General features: G+C 36.7%; 1 protein-coding gene across 3 annotated transcripts; it reads left to right on the top strand.

The window, feature by feature from the left end:
• The first annotated feature begins 1921 nt into the window (after nt 1-1921).
• Nucleotides 1922-11372, top strand: LOC112755228 (eukaryotic translation initiation factor 4G). 3 transcript variants are annotated; one of them, XM_072221292.1, is made up of 10 exons: nt 1922-2185; nt 2350-2612; nt 3251-3381; nt 3567-3716; nt 3858-3925; nt 4039-4095; nt 4365-5684; nt 5802-8683; nt 10445-10639; nt 10726-11372. In XM_072221292.1, exons 2-10 carry the CDS (start codon nt 2458-2460, stop codon nt 11054-11056), a joined length of 5289 nt encoding a protein of 1762 aa, XP_072077393.1. In that variant the 5' UTR covers nt 1922-2185; nt 2350-2457; the 3' UTR covers nt 11057-11372. The 3 variants fall into 3 exon arrangements, with proteins under 3 accessions (XP_072077393.1, XP_072077392.1, XP_072077391.1); XM_072221290.1 differs by having other exon boundaries at nt 2059-2185; nt 4365-5714; XM_072221291.1 differs by having other exon boundaries at nt 1947-2612.
• Nucleotides 11373-25075: the final 13703 nt, after the last annotated feature.

Here is a 25075-nt window from a genome sequence, read left to right as displayed (position 1 = left end):
GCTTCTAATTCGTTGCTGAATTGTTTGGTCAAAAGGGGGAAGGATGATGTTGTAAGGAAGCTGTATGATGAAATGCTTGTGAGAGATGATGGTGAGTGCTAAACAATGACTGTCCCCACAAGCAATTTGCTTTACCTATTAAGACCATGTAATGCTGTAATTGGATGAGGAATCAGCAAATGGCTGTGATCGCCATGACCCAACCTTCCAAAGTCACTCCTGCACATAAACTGGGGCTCAATTTGTGAGAAAAAAGACACAAGGAAAGAATTGGTTAGAGTTAAAGATGAGGAATAAATGCTTGTGACTGATGGTGGCATTGGTAAAGTTGTGGATAACTATAGCATCGGGATAGTGGTTATTGGTTAAGGATCTATGCGACTTTGGGAAGGTTGAGGAAGATAGAGGGTTGATTGTATCAAACACCTATGGACACTAAACGACGTCGTATCAAGACCTGGAGGCTATTGAATCAAAACAGCGTCGTTTTGTTACTATGCCACGTGGACACTTAACGGAACACGTCACCCAACGTTAGCCAGCTTAGCAGACGAGATGACGGAAGGACTAACGTGGTTATATCCGTCATCTTTCGGGGACGATTTTGATTAACTTTATCTTTCGGGGATTCATATGGAGATCGAGGTATCTTTCAGGGACGATTTTGACTATTAACTCTTATATTTACAGTTATACTTATAACATGTTCAATTTGTTATACATTTTTCTATTATTCATGTATTATTATTTAATAAATATTTTATGTTCAAAATATTATTTATTTATTTATTTTAACTAACCTATAATTTTATTTCTATTGTTATGTTATCGTTAGCTTTTTAAGATATTGTTAAAACTTGTTATGTTATTGTTGATTATTTAAAATTTGATGTTGAGACTTGTTATATGTATTTAATTTTTTTTATTTAAAAAACCGCAAATCCAAACCGATCCAAATCGCTTGTAATCGGATCGGATCGGATCGGATTTCTAAAAAATATTTCATCCAATCCAAACCGCACCGCACATAAATTAAGCGTTCGGATCGGATGACTTTTTCCCTTAAAACCGAACCAAACCACACTGCGAACACCCCTAGTGCGGGTATGGTAGGGTAGGGTAGGGTACACCATAAACCGAACCCTACCCTAAACCCGTATCCTACCCTATCCGTAGGCATACCCGGACTACCCTACCTTACCCGCAGCAGGTCGGGTAGTCTACCCTACCCGAACGGGTTAGACCGGGTTGGGTACCCGCGGTAGGGTATGAATTGCCAGCCCTACTTCTTGGCTGAAAATTGAAAAAAGAGGGGTTAGGATTTTATTTTAGTCTCTACTTTTATCTCAAACTAAATAGAATAATAAGACATAATAATTCAATCTTGTACACTTTATACCAAACACAATATTAAAATTTATTTCAATTTTAATCTTTCAGTTTTTATCTTTCAATCTCAATCTCTTTTCCAAATGCTACTTAAAAAATTGAGACTAAATTAAGTCTTTATATTATATTTAGTATAAAATATATTGGATTGAGTTATATCTAAATATCATATTTAGTTAAGATAAGATAAATATAAAAATTGAAAGATAAATCTAAAAAAAATATTTATCTTATCTTAACTAAATATGATATGATATTTTTTAAAAAATATGATTAAATTTTAGTTAAGATAAGATAAATATAAAGATTGAAAGATAAATCTAAAAAAAATATTTATCTTATCTTAACTAAATATGATATGATATTTTTTAAAAAATATGATTAAATTTTAGTTTCAAATTCTAAAAATTTCAATCTCTTTTATTTTTATTATCTAAAAATACTTAAAAGACTAAAATTTTATCTCTTCAAATTAAAATGTTAATTTCAATATGTAATTACTAAATACTGTACTGAAGTGGTAGTATAGAATATAGTCCGTGGGATTCCCGGGAAGAGGTGGTAGACTGGTAGTACAGACTAGAGAGTTTTCTCTTCCGTACAATACACATCTCTACCTACGTGTGTGGGGTCCACTCTTATTTGAGTCAAATACACATCTCTCTTTGCAGTTTGCACAGTGTAATTGTGTGTCGTGTATGGACTCCCCGAGTCCACATTTCTAATCTCAATTAAACCACCTGACCCATAAAAATAAAAAACCCTAGTTTTTTCACACACCTAACACACTCTTCAGGTTCTCTCACTCTCCTATTCCAACTAATTCCTTTTTCTCGGTTCTCTTCCACCGCATTGTGTTTATTGGGATTGGGCATATGGGTTGATGTTGATTAACTAGGTTTAGTTTCATGTGGGATTGTGTGCGGTGATGATGATATCGATCTGCTTGCTTGGTTGCAGGGAAAATTGAGGAAGGAAAATCCCCCCTTTCTTTTTCTCTATTTTCTTTTCTTTTCTTTTTTTTTTTGGAAAACGTTAATTTTTTGGAGGAATTAAGGGTTGGGATATATGTCCTTCAATCAATCAAAATCCGACAAGAGTGACGCTGTGTACCGAAAATCCGGGCGATCTGCCGGCTTCAATCAGCAGCGAGGCTCCTCCGGTGGTGCATACGGTAGGGGCGGCGGTGCCGCACCTTCTCCGTCACTATCCTCTAACCGCAGGTGAGTTAGGGTTTGCAAATGTGTTCTTTTTTTTTTTGGGTGGGGGGTTTGGTTTATGATGATAATGGGTATTTGGAATGATTTATTTTCGTCATTTTTATTCTTTAGTATTTCGTGTTGAATTGTGTTGTTTTCAGTGAGCAGTTGTGTACTTGTATGTGGTGAGCTTAGAATCAGTTGAACATCCACTTTTGCACTGTTCTATGGCTGAATTTTCAATACAAAGCTTAGTTTGGTACAAGTATATTTGGGAGTGCCTTAGAACCTTGAATCAATTTCCAGAATCCGGATCATTAGTTGCAGGCTGTAGTATGTGCCATTGTTTTGTGGGGTTTTGTTGGGAGTGTCGTGCATATTTTTTGGATAAAGTTAGCAATTTGACTTCTACTTTGTGCAAAGCAAATGATCATTCCTGAGGGACATTTATTTGAGATGTGATCAACGAGTAGAAAGTTGTGTTTGTTGATTTTCTTTTCCCCTTTTTTTTTGGTTGTTTTCATTAGCATTTTGTCTTATTTTGTGTTATAATAAAATTCTTGTTTGATACAAAAAAATGTAAGAGGTGTTAGTTTTCATTTCTTGCTTTTCTTTTGAATAATGATGTTCTGATAATTTTTTATGGCTGTTACTTGTGTTAGTTTTAACAAGAAGTCTAATAATGCACAAGGTGGGCAATCTAGGGTAAACCCTTCTGCACTAACCGAGTCTAATAGTACTTATGCAACCCGGACTGCACCAAATGGTAGCCACGTACAGCCTCAATTTCATGGTAAGTTTTAGCAATATTTCCCCAGATTTTGCAAAATACTTTTTCGATAGATATTATTTTGAATGAAGTGTACATTTACTAGTTATGTACTTATGTTATCTGGCCTGAAAGTTATGTTACATGACTGAGTGTTTGGTAAATGTGATTGTCTTTTATGGACATTATTCATCCACGATGAATAATAGGAGGATCTGATGCACCCGTTACCAATACCACTGTCAAGTCATCAGAATCCTCAAATGCTCAGAGGACAACCAGAGCTGTTCCGAAAGCTCCTACTTCTCAACCTCCCACCTTGAGCTCTGATTCAGCTGCTTTGACAACCCCTGCTAAGGGTATGTTGTTATCCATGTTGGTTCATATATATAGAATAAGTCAATATTTCTGAATTCTCATAAATATAACATTTTAACATGAAGGGAATTTTGTTATATGTGACTTCTGAGAGTGTTTTTGAATACTGTTTTGTGCCCTAGGAGATGCATCCAAGGCATTTCCTGTCCAATTCGGATCTATTAGTCCAGGTTTTATGAATGGAATGGCAGTAAGTTTCCCTTATCTTTGTATCACTTAATGTATCTCTAAACTTTATTTATGTATTATTTAAAGCTGGAATTTCATGAGGAGTTGATGATGTTCTATTATAATAATATTCAGATTCCTGCTCGCACAAGCTCAGCTCCACCCAATTTAGATGAGCAGAAGCGTGATCAGGTATGCATCTTATTATTTTCTGCTCTATTTCCCTGTTATTTATAGAACAATATAAATTTGCTAACAGCATCTAATCCTTCATAAAGTAAGAAATTCTAATTGTTGACTTCTCTGGCTAGAAATTATTATTTTCGGAAATGAAATCAGTAAAAGGAGTGTATCTTGATTTTATACTCAGTCTATTTGAAGTTGAGATAATGGGCTTTACTTGTTCTCATGGTAATTCAAGCATTATTATCTTTCATGAAATCTAGTTGTGTAACTTTCAGGCCCGCTATGATTCTTTTAAACCTGCTCCAGCACCAGCACCAACACCAACACCAGCACCTCCCATTCCAAAGCAGCACCCTGTGAAGAAGGATACAGGTATTACTGATCAATCTCATGCTGGGACTAGGGCAAAGAAAGATATGCAGGTGTCAGCATTGCCTCCAGGAAGCCAGATGCAAAAGCCTTCTGTTGTTCCTTTAAGTGGAATTTCAATGCCAATGACGTATCATCAGCCCCAGGCATCTGTACAGTTTGGTGGTCCGAATCCACAGATTCAATCTCAGGGTATGCCAACAGCATCTCATCAGATGCCTTTACCTATGCCTTTGCCAGTTGGAAATGCTCCACAAGTGCAGCAGCAGGTCTTTGTTCCAGGCCTTCAACCTCATCAGATGCATCAAGGACTCATTCATCAGAGCCAAAACATGAGTTTTACTCCTCAAATGGTCCCTCAATTGCCCCATCAGTTAGGTAGCATGGGCATTAGCATTGGCCCACAATATTCCCCACAGCAAGGAGGAAAATTTGCTCCTCGTAAAACTACTCCTGTCAAGATAACTCATCCTGAGACCCATGAGGAACTTAGGCTTGATAAAAGGGCAGACACGTATTCAGATGGTGGGTCATCCGGTGCTAAATCTTACTCTAGTGTGTCCTCTCAATCTCAACCTGCAATGCCAGTTTCTCATCCTATTAATTACTATCCATCCCATGCTCCCTTCTATCAACCCTCTAGTAGTAGTCAGATAACACCAAATTCTCAGCCACTGAGATTTAATTATGCAGTGAGCCAGGGTCCCCAAAATGTTAGTTTCATGAATTCATCTTCTCATAGTTCACTACCTGTTAATAAAGTTGTCAATCATATCCCTGGCATTGTTGAATCATCAAATCCAAAATTTTCCCGGGATGTGCATAATGCTATCTCACAATCTTCAACAGGAGCAACTTCTGTGTCTGTTAAACTTAGTAGTGGGTCTGGTGTTGTGGACTCATCAGTTGCCAATTCCAATATTTCTGCTGCCCAAAAGAGTGACCCTGCCAGAGCTTCAGTAGTGTCTGGTAATGCTAGCTCCTCTTTGCCCCAAAAAGGTTCTGAAACCTTCTCTGAGGTTTCGTTGGAACAGTCTAAGTTATCCGGTGATTCTTCAGTTTTGAGCTCATTGCCAAAACAATCTACTGCATATACTAAGGTTACAGCTGCTCCCATGAAGCCTTCATCTGCTATGAATGAGGAGGCTGTTTTAGTTGTGTCTAATAATGAAGAAAAGGGGAAGGAATCTCTGAGTAGGTCAAATTCTTTGAAAGATAATAAGAAGGTACAGAAGGAAGGCCAATTACAGCATCCAGTATGTTAGAGAATTTTGTTCTTGAGACATCTTATGGCTCTTTATTTATTAGTTTTCTTTCTGGTATTGACTTTTTACCCCTCACAGGTTGTACAGTCTCCTACTGTTTCATATGTGTCTTCCCAAGCTGTTGAGAGATCTACTGGGGATTCTGAAACTGTAGTAACTAAAACAAACCATTCTGCAGCTGTTATCAGTGAAGATATCACAACAACGACTGAAGATACATTACCAACTCCCCCTTTGAGCATGCCTCATGCTGAAGCAAAAAGAAATGGTGCTGTAGAACCTTCTACTCATGTTTCAGCTGAAGGACCTGTTGCTCAAGCTGCGGATAGTTTGAAAAAGAATGATGAGCTAGATGAATTTTCACAACTGGATAAACTTTCAAAGAATAAAGATTCAGAAATGGGTGAAAATACTGAAATATCATCTATTCAAGGATGTAAACGGGAGCTGGATGAATCTACAAGCTGTATTCCAGAATGTGTAAACAAAAACCCTACTGCATTGGGTTCTTCTACAGATGTTTGTTTGAGTAGAGATATTGCAGTTAGTAGTGAAGCTGTTGTAAGTTCTCCGACATTAGACCAGAATTCATCTGATATTCCAGAAACAACATCAGAACATTTCGATGATGGTTTAGAGAATGCTGGCAGTGTAGTTTCTCTTCCAGCACCAGATACTAATGATAGATCAATTTTAGATCAAAATAAGGTAAAAACTACATCTAAGGCGAAAAAGAAAAGAAAAGAGATTCTTCAGAAAGCAGATGCTGCTGGGTCAACCTCTGATCTTTATAATGCATACAAGGGACCTGAAGAGAAGAAAGATGCTGTTGTTAGCTCAGAAGAAGTGGCAAGAGTTTCTACTTCTGGAAGTTTGGAGCAGTTGTCTACTAATGCTGCTCAGCCAGATGCTATAGCAGGTGAGCAATGTAGGGAGAATAAGGCTGAACTTGATGATTGGGAGGATGCTGCTGACATGTCTTCACCAAAACTTGAAGTTTCAGATCAAACTGAACAGGTTATTGATGGATCTGTAGTCATTGTGAAGAGGTACTCTCGAGATTTCCTTTTGAAGTTTGCAGAGCAGTGCACCGATCTTCCCGAAGGATTTGAAATCACAGCAGATATCGCGGAGGCTTTGATCAGTGCCAACATTAGTAGTTCACGTGATCCGCATCCTTCTCCGGGAAGGATTATAGATAGGCCTAGTGGGATGTCTCGGATGGATCGCCGTGGTGGTGGTATTACTGAGGAAGACAAGTGGAGTAAAGTTTCCAATGCTTTTCATTCTGGTATGCGTTTGGATAGTATTGGAGGTAATGCAGGATTTCGCCCAGTTCAAGGAGGCAATTTTGGTGTATTAAGGAATCCTCGCTCGCCTCTGCCATATGCTGGAGCTGGAGGGATTCTTTCTGGGCCAATGCAATCCATGGGAAATCTGGGAGGAATGCCAAGAAACAGCTGTGACAGTGAAAGGTGGCAGCGTGCTTCAAGCTTCCAGCAAAGGGTTTTGGTTCCTTCTCCTCCTCAAAGTCCTTTGCAGATGATGCACAAAGCTGAAAAGAAGTATGAAATCGGTAAAGTGACAGATGTGGAAGAGGCCAAGCAGAGGCAATTGAAAGCTATATTAAATAAGTTGACTCCTCAGAATTTTGAGAAGCTTTTTGAGCAGGTAAAAGCAGTTAACATTGACAATGCAGTAACTCTCACTGGTGTCATCTCACAAATATTTGAGAAGGCTTTGATGGAACCTACCTTCTGTGAAATGTATGCCAATTTCTGTTCACATTTGGCTGCTGAGTTGCCTGATTTTAGTGAAGACAATGAGAAGATAACTTTTAAGAGATTATTGCTGAACAAGTGTCAGGAAGAATTTGAGAGGGGTGAAAGAGAGCAGGAAGAAGCAAACAAGGCGGATGAAGGTGAGGTCAAGCAATCTAATGAACAAAGGGAAGAGAAAAGGACAAAGGCAAGAAGACGCATGCTGGGTAATATCAGATTGATAGGAGAACTGTATAAGAAGAAAATGTTAACAGAGAGGATTATGCATGAGTGCATCAAGAAGTTATTAGGTCAGCATCAGGATCCGGATGAAGAAGATATTGAGGCTTTGTGCAAGCTCATGAGTACGATTGGGGAGATGATTGACCATCCCAAAGCCAAGGTTCATATAGATGTATATTTTGAAAGGATGAAATCATTATCAAACAACATGAATTTATCTTCGAGGGTGAGGTTCATGTTGAAAGATGCCATTGATTTAAGAAAGAACAAATGGCAACAAAGGAGGAAAGTTGAAGGTCCAAAGAAGATTGAGGAGGTGCACAGAGATGCTACCCAAGAGAGGCAGGCCCAAACCGGTAGGTTGGGTCGTGGTCTGGGCAATAATCCAGCAAGAAAAAACCCTGTAGATTTTGGTCTGAGAGGGGCATCTATGTTACCTTCACCTGTTGCTCAGATGGGTGGATTACGGGGGCTGCCTTCTCAAATTCGCGGATATGGTCCACAGGATGCTCGAATGGAAGACAGGCATGAGGCTAGGATTCTCTCAGTTCCAATGAGTCAAAGATTGGGTGATGATTCAATAACCTTGGGACCCCAAGGAGGTCTTGCTAGAGGAATGTCCTTAAGAGGTTCAACTGCAGTTTCAAGTTCAACCAGTTTTAATGGTTATACTAATTTAGCAGAGGGATCACCATACAGTTCTAGGGAGGGCCTAGCATCAAGATATATTCCAGATAGATTTGCTGTGCGAACAGCTGATCAATCAAGTGCCCAAGAGCGAAATATCAATTACAGTAACAGGGACTCGAGAAATGCAGATGGGAATTTCGACATGCCTGTTGTAACTTCGCCTTCTCAACTTCAAGGGACAGCAGTCTCCCAGATTCCTTCTTCAGAAAGGGTTCCGGAGGAACGGTTGCTAGACATGTCAATGGCAGCAATAAGAGAATATTATAGGTACTGCTTTCTGTGTTGTTTCATTCCACTTTGTTTTCACTTTTCAGTTTGGAGAGAATTGTGATTTTTCTGAATAGCATGATTATTTTTTTAGAAGTTTCAATACTTCGGAGAAGTATAAACGTCAGTAAGCTGAACATGTCTAGAGTCTTTATGTGAAATCTTTTCAGTTCTCACTTAAACATGTTACTTTATAATAGTTATATAAACTATCTGCCTTAAGATTATTAAAAACAAATTAATGGTTTGTGCCATTTCTTTTGGATGTCATGTATATGGGCGTATGATGATACTTTTCTGAAAGTGTTAGAATGGTGAACTTTTTATTAAAAAAATATTGACTGCTGGATAAAGCTAGTGCAGAAATTGAAGTGTAGTTTCTGATATTTATAAATGTGGAGTTGTGGATAGAGTATTTAATTAGTATTATCAATATTACATCTATACCTGTATAAATGTACAGGATGGTAAGTTGATATTGGATAAGATTTTGTGCATGAACTGTGCATATGGTAGTGCATAAGGTAGTTTTTGAACTGAACATTGTAAGTTGCGAGTAACTTATTCTAGTTGAGAGAGATAGGCTGGCATGGATGGGGGGAAGCCGGTTTGTTGAAAAGGGAAAAAAAGGGAGAAAAGGAGGTAAAGTTCCTTCTGGATGTGTTAAACCAAAGAAATATGGCGGGTAGGTCATACATGCTAGACCTGAGATTCATAGCTTTTGAAATGCTATTTCCTTTAAAATATTTGCTGGCTCAGTGGGATATAATGTGTTGTGTGAATGAGTTACTTATTACTGATTTAACAACCATGTTACAGTTATTAGAACATGTTATGCAATTTTTGTCTCATGATCCACAATGTCTCGTTGCGGTATCCCTACCAGTGTGATGTGTCTGATATAATATTTGTCTTATTACTGATTTAACAACCATATCTTTTACGACATTTCTAGCCAGTTATGGGTATTTGATACTTTGAAGAGAATTAATTGTCCACATTAGTATAATACCTGTGAAATCTTTGTCCAACTGATATGTTTTACAATGTTGTGTCATTTGAATATATTATATGTTTTAGCCTGAATCCATCAAGTTTCTATTACTGACTTACTGTGTAATTTGTGTCCACTTTCTCTTAGTATATTGGTTTTTTTTGGGGGTGGGGGAGCAGTTGAAGATATTAAATTCCTCTTAGATAACCAATGCTACACTTTCTAAACTTCATACTTGAGTTCAGTCCAGTAGTTTATTTAGTAGGAGATTGGGTAGTATTTGGGATTCTTCTGAGAGGTTAGTGTTATACAATACAAGGGTATTAGATATAATGTTACCTAAATCTTTAGGGGAGATCAATGTATGGTTTTAGAATATAGGGGAGTTGGGTTGAATTTAATCAAATTTCAACAAAGTTGAGTGTATTTTGCCCCTCTAAATCTGATATTTAGGGAAGAATTGAACAGAAATTCCTCGGGCCAATCATTATAATGTATAAAAACAATGTTGAAAACCATATTTTAATCCACTAGAAGAGTGTCTATTTCTTTATTTTTTATTTATTTGTTTTGTGGTGCTAATTCCTATAGATTCTGGAAAGATTATTATGGTGCAGATTTAATTTTATTCTTTTAATAATTTTTATGGGTGGTGAAACTTCCTGTACCATGTCAGAGAGCAGTTTGTCTAAAGTTTGTTTCCGGTTGTAGAATTATTTTCAGTCATTTTATCACATAAATATCTGACAGCAAATTGCTCAATTCAGTGCTAGGGATGAGAAGGAAGTTGTTTTGTGTGTGAAAGATTTGAACTCTCCAAGCTTCCATCCTTCCATGGTGTCTATTTGGGTCACAGACTCTTTCGAGAGAAAGAACACAGAAAGAGATCTTCTGGCTCAGCTACTAGTCAACCTTGTGAAGTCTCAGGATGGTATCTTGAGTCAAGCCCAGCTCATCAAAGGGTTAGTTTTATATGATAATGAATGGTAAGAGAAGATTTGTTATTGTGATGAGAATTTTACTCATGAATCCTTTTTATCTTGGCTAGGTTTGAATCTGTTCTCAGTACTTTGGAAGATTCAGTTAACGATGCCCCCAAAGCACCAGAGTTTCTTGGCCGCATTTTTGCCAAAGCTGTAACAGAGCATGTAGTCTCTTTGAAAGAGATTGGGCAGTTAATACATGATGGTGGTGACGAACCTGGCAGTCTCTTAGAAGCAGGACTCGCAGCTGATGTTCTTGGAAATACCTTGGAGGTCATAAAAATGGAGAAAGGTGATGACGTTTTAAGTGAGATCCGGACAAGCTCCAACTTGCGGTTGGAGACTTTCAGGCCACCTGAACCTTTGAAATCAAGGAAGTTAGAGAGTTTTATTTAGAGGATAGAGATGCTCATAATATCCTTTTGAAATAGAGGGAAAAATTATTTATGCCTAGTGTTTATAGGATACTCAAATTTGCTGAAAACGTTTTCTCCATACCGGTTGGTGGGAAGAATTTTGCAAATGTGGTTTCTGTCATTATTTGTGACATCACTGGAATTATATAGCAGGTTCAAGGAAGCAGCAGAAATTTTGGGCTGTTATGTCATCTTCGATGTGGGTTTTGCTTTCTCAACAGTCTATTGAAATATACTGACACATTGATCTGCATCGTATCAATAAATAGACACGAAGGTTTTTCTAGTTTGTAAAAGAACCTTTATGCTAATGGGACATGTGGTCGAGCATAATTGAAATTCGGAAAACAAAAACAATATTGATACACCAGATATTTCTACACTTAAATACAGTTAGATAGATAAAAATAATGTTATTTATTTATTTATTTATATTATTTACTTTAACAAAATATAAAGAGAGCCTTGGTTGGTTGGTTACAAAATATTTGCGTCAAAATGACGTTTATTATAAGAATGTATGCGTAAGGGTCGTTACCTCCCTAAGGCCATTAACATTCGAGTAAAGTATCATTCCGGTTTATGTCATTTTTTAGAATGACAACGCGATCCTTAACCAAAAACACGATTCATTTCGGTTCTTGACTCTCTGCTCCGTCTGTCAACGCGGTCCTTCAATCACTTTCATGGCAAAAATTTGACAGAAATTGCTGACTGTGTAGGCAAGTGGATGACATGGATGGCTTGTGTGGTTACGTGGAAGATGGAAGTCCACATGGCTAGGTGAAATGGACAGGGACCTATCTGTCCTCGTACACAACACACAAAAGCCGTCGTTTTGAGGTTTCCAGGCATGGTTATTAGACGAGTCTGGTCGTCTCTCTCCCTTGTTTCGTGTATAAACCCATACCACCATGAGCAATAGCAGAGAGCGTGGAGTGGAAGAGATGCGTTGAATGATGAGGGTAGGAGTATTTTTGTGAGCTCCGTTGGCAGTGCTGGAGCGAGAAAGAAGAAAAGATTCGTTGCCCCAAAATGCAATTGTGGAATTCAGGCAATTCTATTCATGTCGTCAACACAGTCGAACCCTAATAGGCTATTCTTTAGATGCTCATATTTCAAGGTATGAAATAATTAGTTATGTTCTTATTCTTGTTAAGATTTGTAGCAAGCATTTCTTCATTGCAATTCTAGTTTTTTCATTTTTTACTGTGCAGACTGCAGAATCTCATTGCAAATATTTTCTATGGCTGGATGAATATGTTTCACTGTTTAAAGAAGAGCAAATAAATGATGACAGTCTCCAAGGTCGAAATCCAAAGCAAAATCACTTGCTGGATGCAGCTGTTTCGATGGAAGAGAAAGTGACTAAGTTAGAGGACAGAGTTTCTGGTTTAGAGTTGTAGATGAAAAATTCTAGAGATGTTAAGTGTATTAGGGGTTTTAGTTATCCATTAATGGCTCTTGTGTTTGTCTTTGGAGTTGTATTTGCAAATTATCTCCGATAATTTCGATAGCAGATAGTAAGTCTATGATTTTTTTTTGTTTTGTAAGTGCCTGTTGCTGAAATAGTTGTATCACGAACAGTGCAAATATGATTTTATTAAATGAAATAGTTGTGTTGGTTGTTTGGAAAAGATTGACTATGTCAAAAAATAGAAAGTGTTATACTCCAATTCTTGCTATCCATGAAAAATAATCCAGTAATAACTAAAAATAATATGTAACATTAACAACTTCATCCAGTAACCAAATGTCAACATCTTGTACACAAGGTGACTCCAAAAGTGGGCAACATATAACCTTATACCAACATTAGCAACACAAAGAAAAATAGAGTATCATAAGTCCTTAATCCAAAAGTGGGCAACATATAGCCCTATAACCAAAAGACTAATTGTTGCGGTTGTATGTAAACTAGTTTATCAAAAAGACAGCATCTACTTGTTAGAATATAAACCTAGGACTACACTTCTAGTTCTTTCTAGGAGGCCTAAATCCAGGAGCGGGAATAAACTTGAATAGTCTTGATGTAGTCTCGGAAGTTGCTGCGGCCATTGTCTCAGCACTAAGTCCATCTTGTTGACTTGGTTTAGGCAACTTTGATCCAATAGGAGCATTAATCTCATTGTTGGATGGAAGTTGTATGTTGGTTGGAATGGGAGGCCTGAAGTGAGCTCCAATGATTGGAGGAGTCTAATTCACCATAGAGGCTGGAACAAAGGTGGAGGTGGTTGGTGGCCTAACAATTGGTTGCTTAATCCTTTGTGGAGGTGGGTTATTCAAGCTGGGGGTCTCAGATGCTCCCTGTAAACAAACAGTAATGTATTATGTGAAAAAAAAAAAAAAATTAAGACATTGCTATTTATAATACAATTGTGATTTAGATTACAACCTCTGGTTGGGGAGCAGATTGTGAAAGAGGAATTTCATCTCCTTGTCCCACTGCTATACCTCCTTTTGGTGTTGATTTAGGTAGCTTCTTTTTTTGTTTTTGTTTTTGTTTTTGTTTTTTTTTTCTTTTTTGCCTTTGTCTACAATTATAAACAGTATACAACTCACGAGTAGTCAACAATAATTTCATGAACACCTTTCAACTAAGTAACCCTACAAACTACTTACCACAGGATCCAGAGAAGTTCCTGCAACATTGGCATTCAGATTGTTTTCCTCACCAACTTGATTCTGTGTGGATCATTATACAGAGATGACAATTAAATGCTTCATCAATTTTTTAATGACAATTAAAACCTTGACCAACCTAGAAGGTCACACTTAAACCTTTAACCATTTAGATTATATGACAAATCGAACCCTAAAGACGCCATACCTGTGTGGTGCTAGCAGAGTCCACCGCTAGAACAGTCTTCTTCAGAGCCCTCCTTTTCTTCTTGGTCATAGGCTTTCAATTAGGATCTTTAGGTGGATTGGAGCATGTTTTGTAGTAATGACCCATTTGGCCACACTTGTTACAAGTCACCTCAAATGTCTTCTTGGCCTTGTTGGTATGCATCTCCGTCTCAATAGAATAAACTTTTCTCTTCATTTTTGGATGATGGCAGCTTTCTTAATTAGGGGAAGTAATGGCTTTGGTGAATCAGTTAGGATCCAATATTCTTCACTATTAACTGGTTTAATGCAATGTGAGTAGGCTGATCTGATAGCATCCATTGTGAGCCATTTGTGCACGAAGTTCTCTGGCCTCAATCCCATCTCAGCCATGGCTGCAACCGCATGTCTACAAGGCATGCCTGCACACAAATACATAAAACATACTAACTATTTAAAGACTTTACATTTATTAAACAGACCAACCATATAACAAGATAAATTGTATACCAGTTAGCTGCCACACATTGTAGGTACATGTCCTAGTTTGTAAGTTTACTCCAACCTTGTGCCTTTGCATTTGAACTTCAAACAGTACCCTATCACTATTACCAGCCCAGATTGCTCTCCACTTGGTACTCTTGGGCTTGATAAATTGATCAAGTCTCTTCTGCTGCACAGGGGCCAAGATACCAGTGTGGTTCTCCAATCTCTTCTTGTGTATAGCCCTTTTTTCTCATGATTTAACACCTCAGTTCTTCACACATTGACAGAATTGGCCACACTTTCATCTTATTTAAATACATAAAATTCCTAAAATATGGCAACAGAAACAATATTTTAACCTCTCTATACCCCACCACAGCTGAATGTAAACAAAAATTGTTAAATGAGGACCACAAAAAAAAAAAAAAACAAAGAAAGGGACAGTAGCAACACCAACCTCAGCAATCTCTGCTGTGTACAGAACCGTCCAAGTTTCGTCAACAGCGCCGTCTAACCACCGTCTACGTCACCGTCAGCAGCTTCGTCAGCAACCTTGTCAGCAAGCTTGTCACCACTCACCACTGCCTTGATGGAGAAGAAGGATCTCTGCTAGGGTTTAGAAGGTAATTGTGTTAGTGGGTCAAGGGGTCTTTACGGGAGAACATATAAGGTGCGAAACCAAATGACGCCTGAAAACCTCAAAACGACGGCGTTTGTGTGTTGTGGACGAGGACAGATAGGTCCCTGTCCATTTCACCTAGCCACGTGGGCTTCCATCTTCCACGTAACCACCCAAGCCATCCATGTCATCCACTTGCCTACACACGTCAGCAATTTTCGTCAAGATTTTGCCGTGAAAGTGACTGAAGGACCGCGTTGGCAGACGGAGCACATGGTCAGGGACCGAAATGGATCGTATTTTTGGTTAAGGATCGCGTTGTCATTCGGGAAAATGGACAGGGACCGGGATGGTACTTTACTCTTAACATTCGGAAAAAGGATAAATAAATTATTGACTTTTTCAAATTGTGACAAATAAGTCCCTCAAAAAATTAATTATAAATACATTTTTGACTTTTGCAAATAGTGGATGGATACATCCTTCCATCCATTTGCCTCTCCAAAAGCAAACAGAGAGGGCTGAGGTGGTGCTAATGTGTTCGTTACAGAGCGACGTGTTCGTTACAATGCAAACGTGGCATGTACTCGAAAAGATAGAGGACAAATAAGTCCCTGTGTTTAAAAAAAAAAACAGCATCGTTTTGTTGAACTGCCCTAACTCGTTAAATTCATGCCAAACTCTATTACAACGCCATTGTTAGAGGTTTTTGGGTGTTAGGTTTGTGTTCCATAGCCAATGACATAGGTTCGTCGAGCACACAACGAGTCTCATTACCCTTTACCATTTGTTGTGTGCAAGGTGGAGACAAAAAGGATGACATTGCTCCCATGTGCAAATGCGAAGTCTATGCTATATATTGTATAAGTTTAGGATGTCAACCAACCCCAACAGATTGTTCCTCGGGTGCCCTTTCTTCAAGGTAAGAGGGCTATTAATTTTGAAGCTAATTAATTGATGTAGTTCATTGAATTTTTATTTTTTTTTTATAAACTTGCAATTGAAAAATTCAGCCCAGTGCAAGTTTTTGTTTGGCTTGATGATCATGTTACAAAAGTTGGGGGACAGATAAGTCAACTTGTGATATTGAGGTTGATGATGTGAATGTGTACTTGTGCAAGAATAAAGTGGAACATAGGCTAATTAATCTGGAGAAGAAGATAACTTATATGGAAAGGAAGAGAAAAACTAATGTGTTTGTTGTTCTTGTATGCTTGTTTGTAACTTGTGTTGCTGTTGTTGTCATTAAGTCTGAAAAAATAGACAATTAGATAAGGTACATTGTTATTGTAATGATGTAGGGTATGAGTCCACAAGTTTTGTTATGTTAATCCATTAATGAATGATGCTACTTTGGTTTTCTCTGTTATATGATACATTTAAATGGGCCATATATAATATTTTGATAATGTATTAAAGGTGAACTTCATTAAGTATTTTGGTGCTAAACATCTAAACATATATTATGACAACTTAAAAGGGATTACAAGTCTAGCAAAATAAGCCAACATGACAAAGTTGGCCACCACATTAGTATTTTAATTTGCCAAAAAAAAAAGTGTGTAGCATAAGCAAAAAAAAAAAAAGTTTAATATCAAGTTTCACATCTAATACAAGTAAGTTCTTAAAGTAATTTAATCAGAGTTTTGGATTGTTGATTTCTGGGGTAGGGATGAACTTAAATATCCTTTGAGTTCCAGTGCTTGCTACAACCAAAGTCTCCTGGGATGGTCCTCCATTAACTGCCACATTTGGTTGCTGCAATGGTGCTAAAGTTTGTTGTTATTTGCTAACAACCTTCCTCCTTATTAGTTACTTGGGTCTAAAGAGAGCTTGGGCTGGCCTTCTTGACACTTTTGCTGGTGGTCTAAATCGTTCTTGGCCTGCCCTTGCAGGTGTTGCAGATATAGGCACTAATGGGGTTACTGCTACTGGTGATGTCTGAGAGCTTGTAAAAGGAAGTTGTTGTTGACCGATAGTAGAATTTGTGTTGGCCTGCAAACAATTATGCAGTTTCATGAGATTAACAATGATAAAAAGTTAGTCACAACATTTGAAATTTGCTCACTGCTGCTTGGTTCTGATTGGTTGTCTCAGGAGTACTCTGTTGCCCACCTTGAACAATGATAACACAAGAATGTGTCACATAATTGTTATCATAGGGTTCATAAGAAAATAACTGAACAACTATGACCCTAATAAAAAAATAAAATGTAAAAGATAGTCCCTGAGAAAAATAAAAAAAGACAACTGAAATCTTCACTTTTTTAACAGGGGGATAGATAAGTCCTTGGATATTACCTCTAATTGAGGTGTAGACTGAGACATTGTCAGCTCAGCTTGTGCTTGGCCAGAATTGGTGCCACACTTTGCTCTCTTTGTCTTAGATTTTCAATTGGAGTTCGAGGGTGCTCCTTTGAATGTTTTCAAATTGTGCCCCTTCTCACCATATTTGCTGCATGTTATTTTACAAGTTTTCTTCACTTTATCACTTTGTATCAGATTCTCAGCTGGATCCTTCTTTCTATTGTGCATCTTAGGTCTCCCAATTGGCCTTTTTATTATTGGTGGGTCTAGTCTGATCAGTCCAGTTCTAGTCCAAAATTCTTGAAATGTACTGGTTAAATGCAAGTCTATATGTTGCATGAAATGAGTCCATGCACAGCCATTTGTGGGCATAATCCTTTGGTTTATCATGCCTCTTGTGGATAGCAGCAATTGCATGAAAGCAAGGCATCCCTGCATATGCATGACAATGCAATATTAACACAAAACAATTGGTGATAAATGATGATTACAAGTTGATAAATGAATTAATCATTACTAGTTAATTGCCATGCAATGCATGAGCATGTGTGCTTTATAAGATCAACATCAACCTTGGTGTTTCTTCGATTGACCTGAAACCTTTTCCTATCATGGTCACTAGTCCACTTAGCAATCCATCTGTTGGTTGGTTTGATCATGCGGTCAAGCCTCTTCTACTGCACAGGTGAAATCTTACTAGTGTATGGTGGCAAAAGTGTAATGTGCTTAGTCATCCTTCTCATTAGATAGCATCTTAACTCCTCACACACAGTTAGAATTGGCTTGTACCGATACTTTTCAATTTTTGCATTTCCATGATTTGCACATGTTGTTGGTCAGACTATCCACTTTCGAACCGTGACTAAAGTAGGCTTTTACCCATGTCCTTGGATCAAACCTAGTCAGATAAGTCCAAGCATCTTTGTTGATCTTTTTTAGTTTCTCCATCATTTCTACAAACTCTGAAGGAGTTGTACAATTTGCACAGTCCCATATGCTCTCTCTCATTTGCAAATCCTTGAACCGATTTACGAAGTTCTTCCACATATGTAGGACACAATTGTGGGGGTTGCATTTGGCATGAGGTCTTTTCATGCTTGTCTCAGTCCCTGCAACAAGTGTATAGACATTGACAACAAATAACTAAAATATGAACATTTCTTTAACCAATCAATAAATACACAATCTTAGTAAGTTACCTTTTGTTGATCACTCATAAAATTCCATCCATGAAGTGATGCATTTCTTAGGTCTTCTTCAAGCAAACTCAAGAACCATTTCCATGAATCCTTTGTCTTCAAGCCAACAACCGCAATGTAGAAGTGGTTCTTTACGTCTTGTCTTACAGCAGAGAGCAACTGTCCCCCAAAGTAGCCTTTCAAAAAGCATCCATTGAGGTGTATTAATGGTCTACAACCATTTCTAAAACCTTTCTTGCATGCATCCAACCATATGTACACCTTGTCAAATACTGGGGGAGATTGTGGAATCGGAATCACCTCCAACAAAGCATTTGACCTAGGATTACTCCTCAATATCTCAAACAGATAGTCTCTCAGTTTGCTATATTATTCTTTCTCATTCTATATAATCCTCTCTCTTGCTTCCCTTAAAGCCCTATATACCATCTTCTCATGTGGATGCAAATCAAATCCCTCTTTGAAGAAGTCAATGACTTCTTTTCTATTCATGTGAGGTTGTGTAGCTAACCTCTTCTCAATCTTCTTGCTTAGCCAATGTTGGTCAGCATCATTACTTCCCAAGCCTCTGGCACAAGTATGTTCAGACTTGTATGTCTTCACTTGGAAGCACATTGGTGAAGTATTCTTGGACACATGCACAAAAAATAGCACTCCACAACTTTACATCCCACTCTGACTCTTTCCTTATCATTCTTGATCCATTTTAGTTCTCTGCCCTAAAAAATGAATAGGTCCCTCACCACTTCTTTGAAATGATCAAGTGTTGCAAACCTTGTACCCAATTCAAAGTGTCCCTCCCCAAAATCATAATCATCATTAAACTCAGGCCAAGATGCTTATCTCTCTCATCTTCAGAGGATACAGGTGTATGCAAGTCCTCAGACTGATACTCATACACATACTTTTCATCAGATGATACCACCTCTGATCTGTATGTCCTCCCCTTAGGAACAGTACTACCCTGCACACTAGGCCCAACATCAGTCTATACACTAGGCCCAACACCACCTTGCACACTAGGCCCAACATCACCACTCATAGCAAGCCCATTACTCTTTCTTGGGCTCTTTCTTGCCACATTCTTCTTCTTTGTCACCTTCTCCTTCTTTTTGACAACATTAACCCTACCCTTTTGCTTCTTGCTTAACTCAGAATCAAACTTATTTGATTCAACCAATTTCCTTGGGTTCTTTCTTGTCACATTCTTTCTTGGACTCAAACCATTCTTTGATTCAACCAATTTTCTCTTACTGCCACCTTTTTTTTCCAGCACTATCATCATCATCATCATCCTAATCAGTGTCACCTTCATATCCTAGAGGTGGAGATTTATAATATTCATCCTATGCACTTTAGTAGCTATCATCAGAGGATGATGTGTTCAAGTTAGTACATATGTTATCTAGGTTTATAGTTTTCACATTATCCCTACCTACATCCTCTACATGTATTGGTTTATCTATGGGGTGATTGAAATAAATGTAGAACTCATTAATATCTAGGTTCCTGATCTTATTCTCACACAATTCATGGATTCTAGCATCCCCTGCTAAAAGCTGAAGACCAGACTCAATGTCACTAGTAATACTATCATACTAATACAGGACCTCATACTCCCTGTACCCTAAGCCTTCGAACATCTTCACTAGATCACCAAAGTTTATAAAGTCTATGTTGAGCTCAGGAAACTTCTCAACCTTACCGTTGATATACACTAGCTCTCCACTATTATTCCTAACAAAATTACCCCAATGGTGGAACACAGGCACCATAAATGTCTTTGTCGTCTACAGTAAATGCACAATATATTGCAACTTTTAAATAATACTATAACAGAAATGAACAAGACATCATCTTTCTACAAAATTTCAAAAAATGCTAACATTGTGGTCTCATTGTAAACCAAACATTCACATGCGAAAAATAATAACACACATACATGTAGAAGTCATATTCAGCACCAAGAGGTACATACCTTGTTGGAAGACTAAAATTGCAACACCAGAACGGCTACCTGTGCCCTAAGCTGTAACCTTCGCAACTGTATGCAAGACTTCAATAGATGATTCCTCGATGATGCTTGAGTTTTTGGAGGGAAGAAATTAGGGAATCCTGTAATATCTTCAACTCTGAAAGAGGTTTATAGGAAATAAGGTAGCTCAACAAAACAGTTTCGTTTTTCTAAACATAAGGTCCTATTTGTCCTCTATCTTTTCGAGTACATGCCATATTGGCATTGTAACGGACACGTCGCTTCATAATAGACACATTGGCGCCACTTCACCCATCTCTGTTTGCTTTTCGAGAGGCAAATGGACGGAAGGATGTATCCGTCCGCTGTTTGCAAAAGTCAGGGATGTTTTGTAATTAAATTTTTTAAGAGACTTATTTGTCACGATTTGAAAAAGTCAGGGAATTATTTGTTCTTTTTTCTTAACATTTTAATTTTTCATAATTATATTCATCTACCTAAACTATTTTATATGTTAAATTAATCTTTCCCTTAACAAATTATAACATCTTTATTAAAAGAAAATTGTAACATCTGTCAGCAGAACAAGCTAGCGTGTTTTTTTTCTTGAAACTATGAACAATCTGAATATTTACTTCTTTGTCCTTTGTTATTTCCCATCTGACTTTTACTTCTAGCATCGTTGTTGTAAGTATTAACTTAGAAAGCCAAAAACATTTGTAATTAGCACAAACATGATGTATATCCAAAGTAATGGTTTATAATATAAGTGAGGAAATAAAATCTAAACTATATATAGTTATGATAAATAGTCAAACGTCCTACAAATCTATCACTAGAAAAATGATGTTTAATTGTTTATACCATTTTTTTGTGCATTTTTCTTTTTGTACACATTTTTTTTTATCAGTGAAACTCACATGATTCTTAGTCCAAGAAGTGAGTACAAGTTTAAACAAGTGCAACACATTCTTACATAAAAAAAAGAAAAGGCAATAAAATATAATTCCTATATCCACAAATTCAACAATGATAGTGTATGAGCAAAATTTCGAATCAAGCATCCTATGTATTTTTCGTGTGGTATGTTAGAAAATTATTAATTTTTTAATTTTTTTATGGACAATACATATATATCAATTATAATCACAAACTTTTTTTTTTTAATAAATTTGTTATTTCTCAATAATTCAATCATGGATGGCTCTGATACCACTTGTTGAAAATTCTAGAATTCTTTAAATCCAATACCGTCCATGTTAAATCATTAAAAAAAGAAAGACTTTCTGTCATTAATAACTTATATTTCATCAAATTATTATCTATATGGCCTTTTGAGATAAACATGGTTGATAACTTATATCAGTTCAGTGGGAGTAAGTATATTTTCATTATTCTTGTATGTCAGCGGCATACAGAATTGTAAATAATGTTATATACTCAACTCTAAGGGAGACAAGTATAGTCTCATTAGGTACCTCAAGAAAGTTATAAATCTAAAAAGTGCATAAAATTTATTATGCTTCAACAGTAGTATGATGGATAACGAATTTGTACACTTACAATTATTGTGTACTTTATTAGTATCTTTGATAGATATTTGAATTAATTAAGAATAGATCACTAAATAGTAGATAAACAAGTTTTTTTTATAACAAAACATTACATGTTCACACATATGAAGTCAGAAACTAAAGTTAGAGATTATTTGGTATTCAGATTCTGACTTTGTTGGATGTCAAAACAATTTTGATCCATTGCAGGTATATTCATATGCTCATTGGAAGATTTCTTTGGAAAAGTATTGAGAAGATACTTATTATTCTTTCTACTAAAGCACTTGAATATAAAACATCTTTTGAAAGCATCCAATTAAGTGACTAAAAACACGTGTCACAAATTATGGATATATATATTTAAAACACCACTTGAGTTATTTTGTGACAATGTGTTAGCAGTCTAATATTTTAAATTCTTTTACAAAAGAGTTCAGAGTGTTTAAGTGTCTATTAAGCATATTAGCACAAACTCCATAAATATGTGCATATTTGTTTAATAAAAAATAAATACCCAAGGTCTTTCATTGGATACTATTCAGGTGGGTGTCATTTCATTTTATGATATGTCGTTTCAGTGGGAGTGTGCATTTGGATACTCATATGGTTCAGATAAATTTACTTATATAGATATTTCTACAGAAATAAAGTATTCATTTTGTTTTACTCTGACTCTTGATCTCATAAAGTTTATTAAAGTTGGACCAGTTGAAAATAGGCATGCATGAGATCATTTGCGCATGTAATTTTTGAATTTTCTCATCCAAATTTAATCTATGTCGTTGAGTATATTAGTATGGTAATCGTCGTGGTGGTTTCGTCACGACACTAATGTGATAAAAGTTATGGTAATTCCATAATTGATATATGAGATAGACCAGATTGTTAAAATAATAAGGAAAATAACATTTATATGCACACTCCCACTGAAACGACATATCATAAAATGATATAATACTCACCTGAATATTATCTCAAGAAAGAATATATATATATATATATATATAGCCTAAGTGGGAGATTGTTGGAAATTATTAATTTTCTAATTTGTTTATGGGCAATACATATATATCAATTATAATCACAAACTTTGATTTTAATAAATTTGTTATTTCTCAATAATTCAATCATGGATAGCTCTGATACCACTTGTTGAAAATTCTTAGAATTCTTTAACCCCAAGACCATCCTTATTAAACCATTGAGAAGGAGAGCGGAAGCGTACATGAATTCGTGAACATGATTGAAAAAAGTTTGTTTCTTTAATCTTTCTCAACCAAAGCCTTCTATATCTCTGATAGGGTTGAATCGCAACTCTTCTGATGGGAAAATGACTATAGAGGTGGCTTTGATATGTGGGGGACTAAAACCCTGAAGTCACTATTTATATTTGAGTGTGACATCCATTAAACTCTAAATAAAATAGCATCTCTGGTTTTATTTCTCATTTAATTTCAAATCAAAAGTAATAATGACTTATTCCATTAGCATTTATAACAACAAATGAGATCACCTATATAAGTCATATAATATGAAATAACCAATGTGATTATGATTAACTATATGTATCGCCCAAAAATAAATTAGAAAATTATAATTTTCTTACATGGTACCATTAATTCCTCTCCACTCTTTCTCGTTGCCATTCATCCTTGTAAGTAATAATCTGACGAAGAATTTTCTGCGTGTCAGCCACCTCATTCCTGAAAATTTAATTATTTCAACACCTCGAGATACCACAAATGATCGAGAAAAATAAGATGAGGTAGTCCTCCTTATGTTCTCTCAATACTTTGCATCAAATCCAACATTCAAAATATTATTTTGCATTTTCAGGCTAGAGCCATTTAAAATCCCACATATCCAAAATACCACCCCATAATATATACATAAGCAATTTGCAAGTAAAAAACAAGTAGTGAACGGTTTCTACCTTCTCCGAACATAATACATAATTAGCTATTTGTTGTATGATTCCACATCTTGCAAGCTTCTCTCTTGTGTTCAAATTTTCTAGGATCACGAACTATGGTAGGAGTTCCCTTTTTGGTGATACCATTCTTTTTCAAAGAGTCTTTGTGCAATTATACATGTTGGGCTCTTCCATTTGCTCTTTGTTCTTATATATAACATGTAGAAAAGACCTCACCAAGTATTCTTCTCCCTTACTATGTTTCCACACCAATTTATCTTCCTTTCTGCTCCTTACTCTGACTCGAATAAGGATAGAGAGAAGTTCTTGTAGACAATCTTCTTCCCATCCTCTAGGTGCTCTCCGCCAAGAGTAACTCCAAGTTTATGTTAACCCATTCCAAAACCCACATTCATTAATCGTGGCACATTTATCCATTGCTAACATATATAATCTGGGTACTTCATCTTCCATGCTACTTTTAATCAAACGTCCTACCAAAGTTTGACTTTATTACCATCACCCATAACTAATTGTGCCCCTAGTTAAAACACCTTCAACATTGCATTATCAAACAACCCAATCTCCAATATATCACTACACACGCCGCTCTCTTTCTTCTTTATTGTCTTATCCTCTAGTAGATTGATATGTCTCATATCATTACAAGCGTTAACAATCTTTCTCCAAAGAGGACAATTTTTCTTCTCATACCTCCACCACCATTTAAATAGAAGGGTTGTATTTTTCAGATTATGTCTCCCACACCCAAATCCTCTAAAATTCTTCAGTTTTTGTTTAATTTCCCATCTAACACATGGCATCCCCCTCCCTCCATCACTCTTACCCCAAAAAAACCCCACTTGCAAGGATACAATTTTTTGCCATCGCTTTTGGCATTTTAAAAAGCTAAGATAGAAGTTTAGATAGTAGTTTACCTTTCCATCCCTTTAGTTTCTCCTCTATCTTCTAGATTATGAGTTTTTATGTCTCCACTCTTCTTGGGTTGGCACCTAGTGGGATTCCCATATATGTAATAGGGAATTTGACACTCCTACAACCAAGTATACGACAAGCGTCTTCCGTCAAATCCTTACTACAGTTAATACCCAGGAC

The sequence above is a fragment of the Arachis hypogaea genome, chromosome 16, assembly GCF_003086295.3.
Source record: "Arachis hypogaea cultivar Tifrunner chromosome 16, arahy.Tifrunner.gnm2.J5K5, whole genome shotgun sequence".
Taxonomy (NCBI): domain Eukaryota; kingdom Viridiplantae; phylum Streptophyta; class Magnoliopsida; order Fabales; family Fabaceae; genus Arachis; species Arachis hypogaea.
This window is presented reverse-complemented; position numbering and strand designations above follow the sequence as displayed.